At 47.5% G+C, this 15,039-nt stretch overlaps 1 protein-coding gene across 3 annotated transcripts in view; it reads right to left on the bottom strand.

Moving 5' to 3' along the window:
• Nucleotides 1-15,039, bottom strand: part of ITGA9 (integrin subunit alpha 9) — a 352,532-nt gene that overhangs the window by 312,817 nt on the left and 24,676 nt on the right. For all 3 annotated transcript variants that reach the window (XR_004528480.2, XM_033864555.2, XM_033864554.2), the window contains exon 4: nt 9,039-9,162. Coding sequence is in view for 2 of the 3 variants with exons in the window: in XM_033864555.2 (XP_033720446.1) it covers nt 9,039-9,162 (124 nt within the window). In the remaining variant the exon portion in view is untranslated. The remainder of the gene's footprint in view (nt 1-9,038; nt 9,163-15,039) is intronic.

Here is a 15,039-nt window from a genome sequence, read left to right as displayed (position 1 = left end):
AGAGGTCCAGGAAGTAGAGGGCGGAGGGCTGGGGCAGGACCTCCAGCCTCCTGTGTTCTCAAGAAGAACTGCTCCTGCACACACAGAGGCACCAGGCCACTCCTGGGCACTTCCATTCAGTCTCCAAAGGCTCCGAGGACGTGGCCGGGGAGAGAGAACCACAACACGCCAGTTTCCTCCCTCTCCGCTGTGGAACAAAACGTTTATCCACCTCGAAGCAGCAAGGGAGAACCGGGCTTGGCACCACAGCACCTCATGGATGCTGTAACAAACCTGACTCTGTTAAATGTGGGGCAACTGAATCAGGGAAGCAAGATGTGGTGGAACGAGGGGGCCCAAACATCCCTTGGACGAGCTGGGAACGGGTTGGAAAGCTCTGTCTTTCTGCCGTGGGTGGGTCTGAATTATGTGGCCTGCGTCACACACTTTGATTCATTAAGTTGCATGGCTCCTCCAGTCTAAAAATTGTAGTATTTTTCTTGGTTGAGCTGCTGGTTTTACTAAACCCTGTCTAAACAGCAGGCAATTGAGAGAGGAAAAGATACTGGTTTCCAAATGTTCATAACCCACAACTCAATGCATGGAACGTACACTAATGAATTTAATTCATTCAAGAATTAGCCTGGGTGGAGTCGCTTCCTGCACTCTTCCCAAAACACTGGCGGGATAAAACCAACCCATGGAAAGATCAAGATTTACATACAGTGTAACATATATTCTTCCTACTGAGCTCTCTTCCTTTTAACCATTTGAGAAAGTTTCATCTTTCAAAGCTAGTCTTTCTAACACATCAATTTTAAAATTATCTTTCCATAGTTCCTTAGCTTAGCCATGAAATAAAATATCAGAGAAAAAAATAACTTTCCAGTCTTAGTGTCTAAATTTTTGCTCAATTTCTGAGTGAATACTAACCAACTGATAATTAAACAATTTGATTATACTTAAGAACTTATATACAAAACAAAAACAGACCCAGAGACATAGAAACAAATTTACCAAAGGGGAAGAGGTGGGGAGGGATAAATTAGGAGTTTGGGATTAACATACACACACTACTATATATAAAAGAGATGACCAACAAGGACCTACTGTATAGCACAGGAAACTATACTGAATATTTTGTAATAACCTTTAAGGGAAAAGAATGTGAAAAAGAATATATATGAGATATATATATTATGTATATATCATATATATGATATATATAATATATATTTTATATATATATCACTTTGCTGTAACCTGAAACTAACACAACATTGTAAATCAACTATACTTCAATTAAAAAACAACAACAGGGCTTCCCTGGTGGTCCAGTGGTTGAGAGTCCACCTGCTGATGCAGGGGACACGGGTTCGTGCCCCGGTCCAGGAGAATCCCACATGCTGCGGAGCGGCTGGGCCCGTGAGCCATGGCCTCTGGGCCTGTGCGTCCGGAGCACCGCAAGGGAAGAGGTCACAACAGAGAGAGGCCCGCAAAGGAAAAAAAAAAAAAAAAAAAACAATTCGGAGGACAATGAAATCAGGTAGACAGAAATCTAGTGATAAAAAGTATTTAAATATATAAAACAGCCCTCAGTTACAAGGACCACAGCCTAAATGGAAAAAAAAAAAAGAAACGTGTTCTGAACTTAATAGCCACCACCCTTCTTCTGCTTAATAAGCCTGTGACCTTCATCAACCTCCCTAAGCTTCAGTTTTCTCATCTGTACAATGGGGATAAGAATACTTAAACCACCCCCATGATGTGATTACTCAGTAAGATCATAAATGTTAAATACCTAGCACAACACCTGGAACCCAGTAGGTGCTTGATAAATATTTGGTGACTCTGAATCTGTTAGTGTCTCTAAAAGGAAGAAACCTAAGACATCCATCACACAGATATGTAATTTTAGAAGAGGAGATTCATAACATTTGAATATCCATAAGGAAACTATTAGATGACATAATTTAAGTAGTTTAAGTCATAGTTTAAGTCAATAATTCCACACAATGTATGAAAACATGTTTGAAGTGTAGAATATATTTATGCCCAAGATAAGAATTCTTAGCACCAGAGGGAAAGCTTGATGGGTCTCCCTGAGCTCCAAGAGCCACTGCCAGAGGCTTGGCCCTGGCTGTCCCCTCCAGCCACCCTCCCTCTCAGGGTCCCCCTCCACATTAATTGGGCATACTACAGAACTGCATCTGCTTTTTTAAATTTGCTGCATTTACTTAAATGAGATAATGTTTATGAAAGCTCTTTGGAAACCATAAAATCCTATGTAAATGTAGAGCTCTTTATTTAATAAAAATTTATGGGGCTTGTTCTTGAATTTTTAAATGGATTAACTTAGCCTTTTATGGTTCTCTCCAAAACAAAAACACAACAAAACAAAACCTCAACTGCTTTTCATTTGTAAATGGATCTTGATTGATTTGTATCCCCTGTGGAGCCACAGCCTTCAACATTAGAAGGGGGAAGAGGAATCTTCTCATCTAAATAGAGGAATCTATTTCCTTCTCTAGAAATGATCTCCATCTTGAGAGATGCAAAAGCAATTAGGAATTAAAGGCCTGGCCACCCCCTGATAACGAAGAAAATGGTACAGAAATATTTGGAACCAATGGGACAATTTTAAAGCAGGGTAAAATTTGATAAACTAAGACCCCAGCAATTCCAAACTTGAGAATATTTAAACATGGCATGAATTAAACTTCAGATCATCTACATAAAGAGAGCTTACCAAGAAAATAAATTGTGCAAATATGATCTTCAAAGGAATTTTTAAAATTATAATCTTTTCAAGGAGTCTTAAAATCAGGTTAGCAATACCCAGCTTTCCACCCGCCATTATTCATTAAAGCAGGACCGCTGGACGCCTTCGGAGAAGGTTTAAGGACACTATGATACTATTTAAAAAGTTAATTAGAAAATTCCCTTTTATTGAGTACTCACCCTGAGCTAGGAGCTGTGTTAGGCACATTATATACTTCAAATACCTCTCTTTTTTTTATTTTTGGCCATGCTGCGTGTCTTGTGGGATCTTAGTTCCCCATCAGGGATTGAACCCAGGCCACCGCGGTGAAAGTACCGGTTCCTAACCACTGGACCACCAGGGAAGTCCCAAATACCTCTTAAGTAGGGATTAATCCCTCCATTTTACAGAGGTGGGCACTGAGGTTCAAGGCCAGGGGCGGGGTCTACCCAAAGTCACCCAATCAGGAAGTAGGAGCTACAGGTTCATAGGAATAAGTGAGTGGTAAAGCCAGATTCTAAAATTAGATCTAATATACAATGGTACCCAATTGCATTTATCAGTGTTTTATTTTTAATACTTTTTGTTAATTTAGCTGAGCTGCTCCCAGATTATTCCATATTAGTGAGAATATAAAGATGACCTGTTTATAACCCCCCCTCCTGCCAAGCTCTGGCTTCTTGCCTCAGTGGACTCGAGGGCAAAGGATGAAAGAAATCTCTGCGCTTGATTTTATCAATGCACTGACTTCACTTCCGGGAGTCCTAAAATCCCATTGTAACAGGAAAGAGCTAAATGGGATTCTAAGTTCGATCTGTTTCTTTGCCTTTAACCTTTGCTTTTCGCTGCTTTTGTTATTATAATCATACAGAATGGCCTGCCTCAGGGAACCCTGCCCCCTCTGCCTGAATGTTAAAGTGCTCCTGTTCAGCTCACAGGGAGACCATCTGACCCCATTCACCTGTGGATGGCTGCAAGAAAGAAGAAATTAACACATCCCTTCACCGGAGGCTGGCCATTCCAGGAGATATTTGCAAAATTTATGGTATTTTTACTTTACTTCCTCATCTCCTCCCCCTCTCTGTGCTATAAAAGAAACTGGCATCCAAACCCGGATAAGATGATTTATCGGAGACACTAGTCTGCCATCTTCTCAGAGTGCCGGCTTTCCGTTTTAAAGTCGTATTCCTTGCCTCAACACCTCATCTCCAATTCATTGGCCTGTCGTGCGGCGAGCAGCGCGAGCTTGGACTCGGTAACCATAACTTGGTTAATAGCAACTAATGTTTTACAGTGCATGCTCTTTAATTTATGAAGAGTTTTGCCCATCTGTCACCCCACTAAACTTCTCATTTTCTCACACATTCTGATATAAACCAAACCCCATATGGCAGTAATGACAATATTCTCCTATCAAATAAACGGTTTGACTTAGGGGTACACGCCATCCGTTTATTTTACTTTGTGTCCTAAATTCATTTTTGTTTCCCATTCCCTCTACATTTCCTGGTTCCAAACAGGATATTCTGATAGCATTTCCCACCAACCAGAAACAGGAAGCACCCGAAAAGCCAGGAGAAAAATGTCCTTGTGCCAAACCAAAGACGGACTTTTTTAAGAAGTGAAAAGTTTGAGACATTGTGGACAGGTGCCCACACACTTAGAGGCTCTCCTCAATTAAACCAACTTCCCAACATTCTGGAGAGAGCACGGCTGACCCTCACTGAGACCCACAATCAGGCCACAATTAGAGAACAGTGTGTGGTCTTTCTGAACACTTTCACCTGCATTTTCTCATGAGCTTCTCACAATAACCCTCAGAGGTAAATGTAATGGAGGCATCATGGTGTCCATTCCCACCGAGGGTCCAGCCACAGGGTTGAGGCCATGGAGGCAGAAGCCTGGAAGATCAGGCCACACCCAGCCCCACCCTGAGGTCTTTCCACTCTTGCAGAGGAAGTGTCCATCCTCCCCTGCCCAGCATCCACCATTTGTCTTTTCCATGGGCCCCAACAGGCTGCAGACTCTAGGCAGGTCTCCGTTTTTCCAGCTGTAAAATGAAATAATCCTACCTTAATGTCACCTTAAACGAGGATGCAGCCTGGGCCTTTGCAGAGGTTCCAGGCCATGTACACGGGCATAGAATTCTCTCCCCACTCAGCTCTGCCACTCTGGAAGCACCATGTTCCCGCTCTGTTTTCCCCTGTAGATGGGGAATTTCTTGGGCTTTATCCATCAGGCACTTAGCACAGGGTCTAACAGGTACTTCATAAAACTGAGTGGACTCTATCCCTGGTAGACAAATTAGTTGCCCTATAGTAATTAACAAACACTTACTTGGCAGACAGTACATTAGCAGACAATATGGTATATTAACATATATGTGCTTATTAGCATATACAATCTTCCCTCAGTATCCATGAGGGCTTGGTTCCAGGATGCCTACAGATACCAAAATTTGCAGGTGCTCAAGTGCCTTATATAAAATGGCAGAGTACAGTTGACCCTCCACATCCTTGAATGCCAGCCATTGCTCTAAGAACTTACAAGCTTTAACTTAATCCTCTCCACAGCCCCTTGAGGTAGGTTAGGCACAAAAGGTTAAGTCACTCATCTGAAGTCACAGCATTAACAAGTGGCAGAGGGCTTCCCTGGTGGCGCAGTGGTTGAGAGTCCGCCTGCCCATGTGGGGGACACAGGTTCATACCCCGGTCTGGGAAGATCCCACATGCCGCAGAGCGGCTGGGCCCGTGAGCCGTGGCCGCTGAGCCTGCGCGTCTGGAGCCTGTGCTCCACAGCAGGAGAGGCTGCAACAGTGAGAGGCCCGCATATGGCAAAAAACAAGTGGCAGAGCCAGGACTGGGACTCTGACGGTCTAGGCCCAGAGTCTGTTAAAACTCAGCCTGAGCAAGCCACCCCACATCTCTGGATGTCAGTAAAGACAAAGAGGCCAGGCTGGGTGATATCTGAAAGGTCCAGTCAAACTCCAAAATACTTCTGTTGTACTTCACTACCACATGATCCCCCAACTGGAACAGACAGCCAGCGTTACTGAGTTTTTCCACATTAAGAGAAAATAATGATTGCCTTAAGAGCTTAAGTAGGTTTAGTTTAGACCACCAAACAGGGAGATGGAGATCCCAAAGCAAGAGCATAGGCAAGGGCCCTGTGGCCTGCATAACCCACCTGCCAGTCCCTCTTCTAGAGAAATGTGACCATCTGCCACACCTCGCCTCTTACAGGACCAAGAACTACAGAGGCGTTCCGTTCAGTCCCCCATTGTTCTAAGGGGCTGCTTATACCCCAATGCTCCCCATCCCAGCCCCACCCCGTACTCCTCCCTGGGCACTGAATGAGTTAGGATACAGAAGTGTGGGTGCCCGTGGGGATGAAGGACTGGGCAGGGCACGACCACTTTGCTACTTTCCTTGCTGGCTCCAGCTGGCCATCATTAAGTCAAGGAACAACCATAGAAAAGAGTGATTCTAGAGGCCGAAGCCCATCCCACAGCCACTGTTGCACGAGGAATGTGGGTTCCTGTGACAAGCCTGTGTCAGTCAGCTATTACTGCGTAACAACCAGGAAATCTCCTTGCAAACAATGACAAGCATTTATTTCTCCCATGCACATCTACAGGTCACCTAGGGTTTGGATGACCTAGCTGGGCTCTGGCTGCAGGTTTAGGGTTTGGGTCTGTTCCACACGTCTCTCTCCTGGGACCAGTGAGCTACGGGGAACACGTTCAGGCAATAGTCCAAAGCACCCAGAGGGGTGGGCTCGGAGCTCACACTCTACTGTGAGTGACAGACATGTGGAGCAGACATGACTCAACCTGCTACCTGGCCCCGTGGTGCCCTCCTTGGCTCACGGAGGCTTGCACGTTCCCGCCAAGGTCAGGCCAGAGCTGCCAGCAAAGAAGACAGGCAGGTGCCCTTGAGAATACCAACACCCAAAATGTTCATGTTCCCCTCCCTCATGATTGGACCTTTGGGACAGTTCAGTCACCCTCTCTTATTTTGAGAGGGTGAACAACTGGCTCCTATTTAAATCTCATTTAAACCAGAAACACCAAAACACAAAACAAATCCCCACTAACCACCAGGGGACAAAATGATTTGCTGAGGTCAGACAAATGAAAATTCAAAACCCAGCTCTATCCACCATGTGATTTTGAATGACCTTTCACAATTTACTTAAAAGCCGAGTCTTAGCATCCTCATCTGTAACAGGAGAAAGGCAACACAGAACCCTCGCTGCCAAGGGGGCCCCCCCAGGTCCCCCCCCTTACCATTTCTGTAACATGGCCTGATTGCCACCTGCCAGCACCTGCATCTCTCTACCTGGGGGCTTTCCCCGCCCACACACATGGCAGGACAGGATGCCCAGTGGATACAGACCCATCCCCTCATCCCTCAGGCAAGATAATTCTAAGGTATGTGTCCTACGCTGGCCCAGAGATTGTATCCCAGTGGCCCAGGCTGGTAACTCATGGGGACCACACCCCTCATGGGCCGCCTTCCCCTCCTTTTCTCACTTTCCCGCTCCCCACTGGTGTCTTCTGGAATAACTTCCAAAACAAACTACTTCCAGTGATTAAGACTCCATGCTTTCACTGCTGGGGGAAGGGTTTGATCCCTGGTTGGAGAATTAAGATGCCCACATGCCGCGTGGCATGGCCAAAAAAAAAAAAAGAGAATATATAAAGTCCCCAGACCAACCCCATTCTACTGCTGATCCCGCCCCCCCAACTGCCTGATAACAGATCCTTTAAAAGTGTAAGCCACAGTGGCTACAGGTACAAATGGACATGTGACCCCAGCTCCCTCTCCAAAGGGCTGTCTTTTGCTTTCTAACGCTTACGGTGGTGTACAGGGGAGTCACTAGGGATGGCAACGTGGCCCTATTTCACAAGACAACTTCTGAGAAAACCAGAGTGCTGCTGGTCCTATTGCATAATTAGTTGGGTTCTATCCCCACAGCCTCCATCGTCCCTACTGATTCTCTCACTCCTCCCAGCCTCACAAGCTACCCAACGAGTTCTTCCAGGGCCTTTTCACTTTTCCTCCTGGAAAAAAAGGAAGCAACCAGCTGGGGCAGTCAGCACAGTCCTGGCCCCTCATCGGTGTCTTTATATGACCTATCCCTCCTCCTCTCGACTGATCACATCATCATCTATTTTTCAGATGAGGTTTTTCTTTTGATGGGGGCAGTACAGAGATAAACAGGGCCAGAGTTCAGTTGCCTAGCATGGTCCTGCCAGAGCTGATCAGATGCTGACATGGGATCAAAGAAAGGGTTCCCCTCACAGAGGAGAGGGTCCATGCCTCCTGCAGGGACCTGGCCTTTTCCCAGAGCCCCTTTTCAATGGCCAAAACTTGAAACATGTGAAAACCCAGGGAGGCCCAAGGGAAAGGTGGCCACGGGCTAGTGGAGACTTCTGTCCAAACAAATAAATTAGGGGGAGAATTAAAACATAAACAGCCAAGCACTTAGCTCACCTGGAATTAGGCTAAGCAAACCCTGAGAGCACAAGCTGTAAAACTGCAGTAAATGACACTGAATCCATAAAGCTCAAATTCAACTGAGCTAAGTCATGATAGGCTCAGTGGTCCCCAGCCCAGGCATTAGAGCTGTCTAAGTAGGGAGCTTGAGAAAACATTTTCCTTCCCAAACCCCAAGTGCCCCTTCGTAAGGAGCTCTTAAAACCATGCCGAAGGTGCACCCAACTCTCCAGCATCTGCCAGAGTGTGCAGACCGGATGAGAAGGAAAGCCAGACTTGGGATGTCATGAAGTGACTGAACCCTGGGCCTTCTCTTCCCCCTGCCTCAGGACATCTGTCCACGGGTATGGCCGGGAGTTGTCTCGGAAGCGTTATGACCATCTGGGAGCTGCATGGGACTGTGGAGACCATCTGAGCCAACCTCTGAATTTTCATGGGGAGGAAACAGGCCCAGAGAGGGAAAGCAAGTTTCCCAAGGCTGTACAACATCTGGCAGTGTCAGGAAACCAAGAGGCTGGTGAATTTCAGTCTGAGACTTTATAAAGCTTGGGAAGCACCACGGGCTCTGTGGCACAGATGGACAAGGCTGGGCAGGGCCTGACAACGCTGCCCCTTCCCATCTTCCTCATTACCTGATCCTCGGACACCAAAGGGCCATCTGGGGACATGGTGCAGCCCTTCTGTTAGAGTGTGGAAAGCCGGGGGAAGTGTTCACATGGTGGTGTGGAGATGGTTGGGGGTTGTTTGGGGCGTGACGTGGCGTCAGAAAGCGAGAGGGAGGATCAGTCAGAGCTCACCTTCATAGCAAGGAATCAGCGTCCTGCCTTGGGCCTGGAGGTTGGATGGGATGATGTAACAGAAGCCGTGGGGCAGGATGTGGTCTGTTTCATAGTAGATGTTCTTCCAGCGGTGGGCACAGGCCTAGAGGACAGAGAGAGGTTCAGAGGAGAAGAGTCAGGCTCAGGAGGTCACAAAGCAGAGCCCGGCAGTGCCAGGTGGTTCTGTAGGAGGAGAGAGGTACAGAGGGGCCAGGAAGCCACCTTCTCTCCCATCCAGCCCAGGTGCTGTGCTGGGTGGGCATCAGCAAACTGCGAGAGCCTGGGGAGCGCCCCTGGGAGAGGCAGACAACCAACAAACATACAAACAAATGGGGATCCTAGCAAGTGCCGGAAAGGAAAGACACTGGGTTATGGACTGAGAATCTGGGAGTGGGGAGGACAGTTTTCACCTGGAGGCCAGGGGGGGCAGCCAAAAGGATGAGAAAGAGCCAAACACACTGGGCACAGAGGCAAGTGCTCCAGGAGGGAATATCAGGGGCAACGGAGAAGGCTGAGGGTCCACAGAAAGAAAGGAGGCCCGTGGGGCTGCTGTGGAGGGAGGTGAGGTCAGAGAGGGGACAGGGGACAGGCCCCGGGAGTCTTACAGACCTTGGGGATGACTGTGACTTTAGTGGATGTGCTGACAGAGGGTCTTACACAGGCAAGTGGCATGGTCTGACTCACAGTTTGGAAAGATAACTGGGCTGCCGAGTGGAGACTGTAGATAGGCAAGGGTGGAAGTGAACATCAGGTGAGGGATGCTGCTGCCTGCACCAGGACAGGGGCAGTGGAGATGGGAGAAGGGGGTGACCTCACGATGTAGAGGTAGAGCTGATGGGCCCAGGGACCCACCAGATGTGGGCAGAGCAGGAAAGGACAGAAAAGGAAACCAGGCAGAGGATAAGACAAGCACCCAATACCCGCTTCAGGGCCCTCAGGCCAGGATGGATCCGTTGTGCGTGCCCCACACATGCACCTGTTCATTCCTCCATCAAGTATTTACTGAGCACCTACTATGCACCAGGCTCTGAGCTGGCACTGAGGATGCAGCAGTGAACAGTCACAGGTCCATCTGGTGCAGCAGACAGACTCGAGTCCTCAGTAAAGAACATACTGAGAAAAAGCCAGAGACGAGGAGTGCTGCTCCACCCAAAACAGACCCTAAGCATCAAGGTGCTACCTGCTTGCCCATGGAGCAGCCATCGGCCTCCATCAAACGTGAGACCCTTCAGAATCACATAGAAGCCTTACTAAATCACAGACCGCTGGGCCCCACCCAGAGAGCTGGCTCGGCCAGTCTTCAGGGCCCTGAGAATCTGCATTTATAACAAGCCCCCAGGTGAGCCGAGGCCACTGGTCCGTGGAGCACCTTCAGGAGCTCCTTTTCGGGTTCAGGGCAAAGCATTCGGTTAAACCATATGAAGTTGCTGATATTTGACTGTTTTATATCATTAATCAGAAGTAAATGTTTGTTGACGGACTTTTGAAGTAAATTTACATACAGAAAAATGCACAAATCTCAAGTGTACCATCTAATGTGCTTTGACAAATATACTCTCCTGTAACCAAACCCTTAGCAAGATATAGAACATTTCCATCTCACCAGGATGGTCCCACATGCCAGGAAGTGGCCTGGGCCTCTCCGAGGAGGTGACATCTGAGCAGAGACCTGAAGAAAGTGAGGAAGCAACTGGGAGGGGCCCTGAGGTGAGCGAGAGCTTGGCACATGTGAGGAGGTGAGACCGACCCTCTGGTCAGCTCTGGAGGGGAGCCTCTGGGAAGCACTGGGGTCGAATGTGCCAGGAGACACCTGGAGGGAGGGCAGTTCTGGGAGCCAGAAGCAGGAACACAGACTTGCATCCTTCCCCACCGGCACTGGACACACCCAGCCTCACACTCCAATGCACCCGCGCAGCTGGTGAGGAGCCCAGCTGTTTCCTGCAAAGGTGTGCGCTCTGCCTAGCCCCACCTGTTTCTCGTGGACATTCACACTCACTTCTGTCATCAGGTTGCTTCACTCTGGCCAACAGATGCATTTTCTTAAAATACTGCATTTTAAAATAATCAAAGTGTTTCACTTCTTTGTTTGCATCAAACACACTGATTTTGTAGGCTGTAACATTCTGCATTTACATGGTCCACATCTGACCGCTTCTGTAACCCTGGAAGGTGGGGAGGTGTCTTAGAATTCGATTTTCTGTACAGGAACCCTGGGTATCAGAGAGTGCTTTGCTTAAGTTCCAGAGCTGGTAAGTGCTGCAAACAACACAGGAACCCACATTTCAGAGTCCTCCTTGTCTTAGTAGAAAACATTTCCAACTTATAACTCCCAATGCCCACCTGAGAAGCCATCAAAACCCACCCTTTGAGGCAGGTCGGGTAGCTATTGCCCTTAGAGCCTCTCCACAGGTCTCAGGACCCCCAAAATGACCTCTCTGGGGTCGAACAGGATGTCCAGGCCCTGGGCAGTGGGGGAGCTCTCCAGGGCCTGGCTATCCCTGTGGTTACTCTACAAAGAAATTCACTGCCTGCCAGCCTCTCTGGTCTTCATGCCTTCAAGCAAACTGCCCAAGGGCCCTTGACAAGGCTGCTCTCTGTCCACGGGAAAACGAGGACACTCAGAGCGGCGAGAAACCTCAGCCTGCCCACACTCTGCCTCCTACCCTATGACGTTAATCTCATCGTTCCTTATACTGCAAACCACCTTCATTCCTCCCTGCGCGGTACTATTCTGCGCTTCTAGCATATTTCTCAATAGACTGAAATGGTATCAGGCAAGAAGCTAAACAACAGTATCACTCGGTGGATCATCACTCCACTCCACTAAGGGTTTTAATTTTATTTTATTTCTGACCAAATTCTGATAGTTTGCAAATTTGAATCACTTACCATCTAATTAGCTGGTACATTAGTTATATTTTAGTTTATGGATTTGGCAAAGCTCGTGGGCTTACCATGTTTCACTGTATTTCTGGGTTAGAGGGACCAAAAAGGACCGAGGCGGGTGTTTACCATGACCCACGCTGACTCTTGTAAGGACGGACTTTGTGTATTTAATGTCTAGCTTATTGTCTTATTGATTGATTGATTGATTGATGGCTGTGTGGGTTGCAGTATGCAGGCTTCTCATTGCGGTGGCTTCTCCTGTTGCGGAGCACGGCTTTAGGCGCACAGGCTTCAGTAGTTGTGGGTCGCAGGCTCTAGAGCGCAGGCTCAGTAGTTGTGGCGCACGGGCTTAGCTGCTCCGTGGCATGTGGGATCTTCCCCGACCAGGGCTCGTGTGTCCCCTGCATTAGCAGGAGGATTCTTAACCACTGCGCCACCAGGTAAGCCCTACTGTCTTTTTTTTTTTTTAAGTGGCATAAACTATTTAAGAAGTGATCTCGGGGAATTTCTAGAAGATCCAAAGATTGCATTTCACAATAAACTAAACTAAAATTAATGCATTCTGTGAGGTCAGAGATCAAAGTGTCAAGGCAGTTTGCATGTAAGAAAACAAGGAAAAGTGTCTCTGAACATAAACTACAGAAAGAAAAGACTTTGTTTAGTCCCAATTATCCTTATATATACACGCATGTCAATCTGACTCCTACATTAAGAAAAATTCCTAGGGACTGTCTCCAAAGCATTAATATCTCCATCAGTCTCTCCAAATGAGTTCTGCTGTGAGGGAGGCAGGGGGTGTGGGCAGAGCAGGCAAGACGAGCAGGCAAGGAGAAAGAGAGCACCCTCTGGAAACAGCAAGACTTATTCCAACTTGGATTCCAAAGAATTATAACAAAAGAGGGGGGAGGGTCTAGGACCACCCCAAATCTTTTTTTTTAACATTTTACTGCAGTATAATGGCTTTACATTGTTGTGTTAGTTTCTGCTGTACAACAAAGTGAATCAGCTATACGTATATACGTATATCCCCATATCCCCTCCCAATCCCATCCCTCTAGGCGGACCACCCCAAATCTTAGCATCTTACATACTTCAGGTTATAAGGGTTGTTCTTCCTCCCAAAAGGATAAAGAGATGAGTATATTTCAAAGGGCTTTCTTGTATGGAAACACATGTCCTTCCTGGGGGTGGTGGGTACTGGGCCTTTCCGATGGCTCAGCCACAACAGCATGTACGTCTCCCCCCACACCACACCGCACTGCCCTACCACCACTACTACCCCCTCCTCACCCTCTTACACATGCATTTGCCATGCACAGATGGCCAGAGCTTTCCCATGCCTCGGGTCCATTCAGCACAGGCTGGGCCAGGCCCTGGGCCACTGAGAACAGGGGATGGAGGGGATCAGGGCCCTGATGCCACAGATTCCACCCCCCAAAGAACCTTCCACTCCAAGGGAGGAGGGAATGGCCTGGGAGGTCCAGGGAAGGTGACTTCTGGGGTTCTGGGAAACTCATTCTGAAAATGTTCACCTACTGAAAACTCATCTAGATGTACACAGATGATTTGTGCACTTTCCTGCATGGATGTTAAAGCTCAGCAAAAAGTTCACTTAAAAAAAAAAAATCAGGAAACAAAGCAACAGAAGTAAATGCAAAAGTGTATCCTGTGGCTTTGAAAAAATGGACAGATGAGAAGTGGTGAATAGATAGCAACTGCCCTGATGCTCGGAAAGGAAACAGCCAAGAGATAGAGCTGGAGAACACCGCTTCCTCCCAGAAGTCAGCTAGATGCTGACTTCAGTTGTTGTCTGAGGCTTGCAGACTCTGCTGAAAAGCAGAAATGTCAGACTTGAACATTGTGAGCTGCCCTCCCAGGTCCAAGAGACGACTCAGTGCCTGTACTGGGTTTGTTGAGTGGTTATTACCAGAAGTGATTTTTCCCCCCCAACTTCTTAAACTATCATCTGCATCTGGAAGTGCATCTGGAAGGGAAGAGGCTTGCCTCTAATCCCAATGCTGTGTTCACTCCAAGTATCATTTCTTTCCTGGGGCAATGGAAGGAACCACAATGTATGTGGATCCGAGACTGGTAGGTACTGAGCCAAGGGCAGCCTGCCAGACCAGCCCAACGTCCTGGGTCTTGCCACAGCTGGCTGCCGGTCCATGAGGCCAGAAAATGCCATGTGTCATCGAGATACTTGACTCCCTGTCACAGCTTTCAAACTCTGTTTTGTTTTTTTTTTAATTTATTTATTTTATTATTTTATTTTTGGCTGTGTTGGGTTTTCGTTGCTGCGCACAGGCTTTTCTCTAGTTGCAGCGAGCGCAGGCTACTCTTGTGTGCGGGCTTCTCATTGCAGTGGCTTCTCTCGTTGCGGAGCACGGGCTCTAGGCACGCGGGCTTCAGTAGTTGTGGCATGCTGGCTCAGTAGTTGTGGCTCGCGGGCTCCAGAGCGCAGGCTCAGTTGTTGTGGCACACGGTCTTAGTTGCTCTGCGGCATGCGGGATCTTCCCAGACCAGGGCTCAAACCCGTGTCCCCTGCATTGGCAGGCGGATTCTTAACCAATGCGCCACCAGGGAAGCCCCTCTATCTGTTCTTTACTTTGAAATCAGCACCAGATGCCATTTTCAAAAAAAGCCATCCAACCTTTCCCTCTTCAAGCCCAACCTTGGAATCCAATATTATGCTCCTTGGGGATACAGGTGTCATGCCCACACCCCCAGGCACCTCCCAAGTTCTCAAAACATATTTGAGTACAGTGGAGAAAGGAGAGCCTCTTCAATAAGTGGTGCTGGGAAAACTGGACAAGTACATGTAAAAGTATGAGATTAGATCACTCCCTAACACCATACACAAAAATAAGCTCAAAATGGATTAAAGACCTAAATGTAAGGCCAGAAACTATCAAACTCTTAGAGGAAAACATAGGCAGAACACTCTATGACATAAATCACAGCAAGATCCTTTTTGACCCACCTCCTAGAGAAATGGAAATAAAAACAAAAATAAACAAATGGGACCTAATGAAACTTCAAAGCTTTTGCACAGCAAAGGAAACCATAAACAAGACCAAAAGATAACCCTCAGAAT

The sequence above is a fragment of the Tursiops truncatus genome, chromosome 10 (genome assembly GCF_011762595.2).
Source record: "Tursiops truncatus isolate mTurTru1 chromosome 10, mTurTru1.mat.Y, whole genome shotgun sequence".
NCBI classification, from domain to species: Eukaryota; Metazoa; Chordata; class Mammalia; order Artiodactyla; family Delphinidae; genus Tursiops; species Tursiops truncatus.
This window is presented reverse-complemented; position numbering and strand designations above follow the sequence as displayed.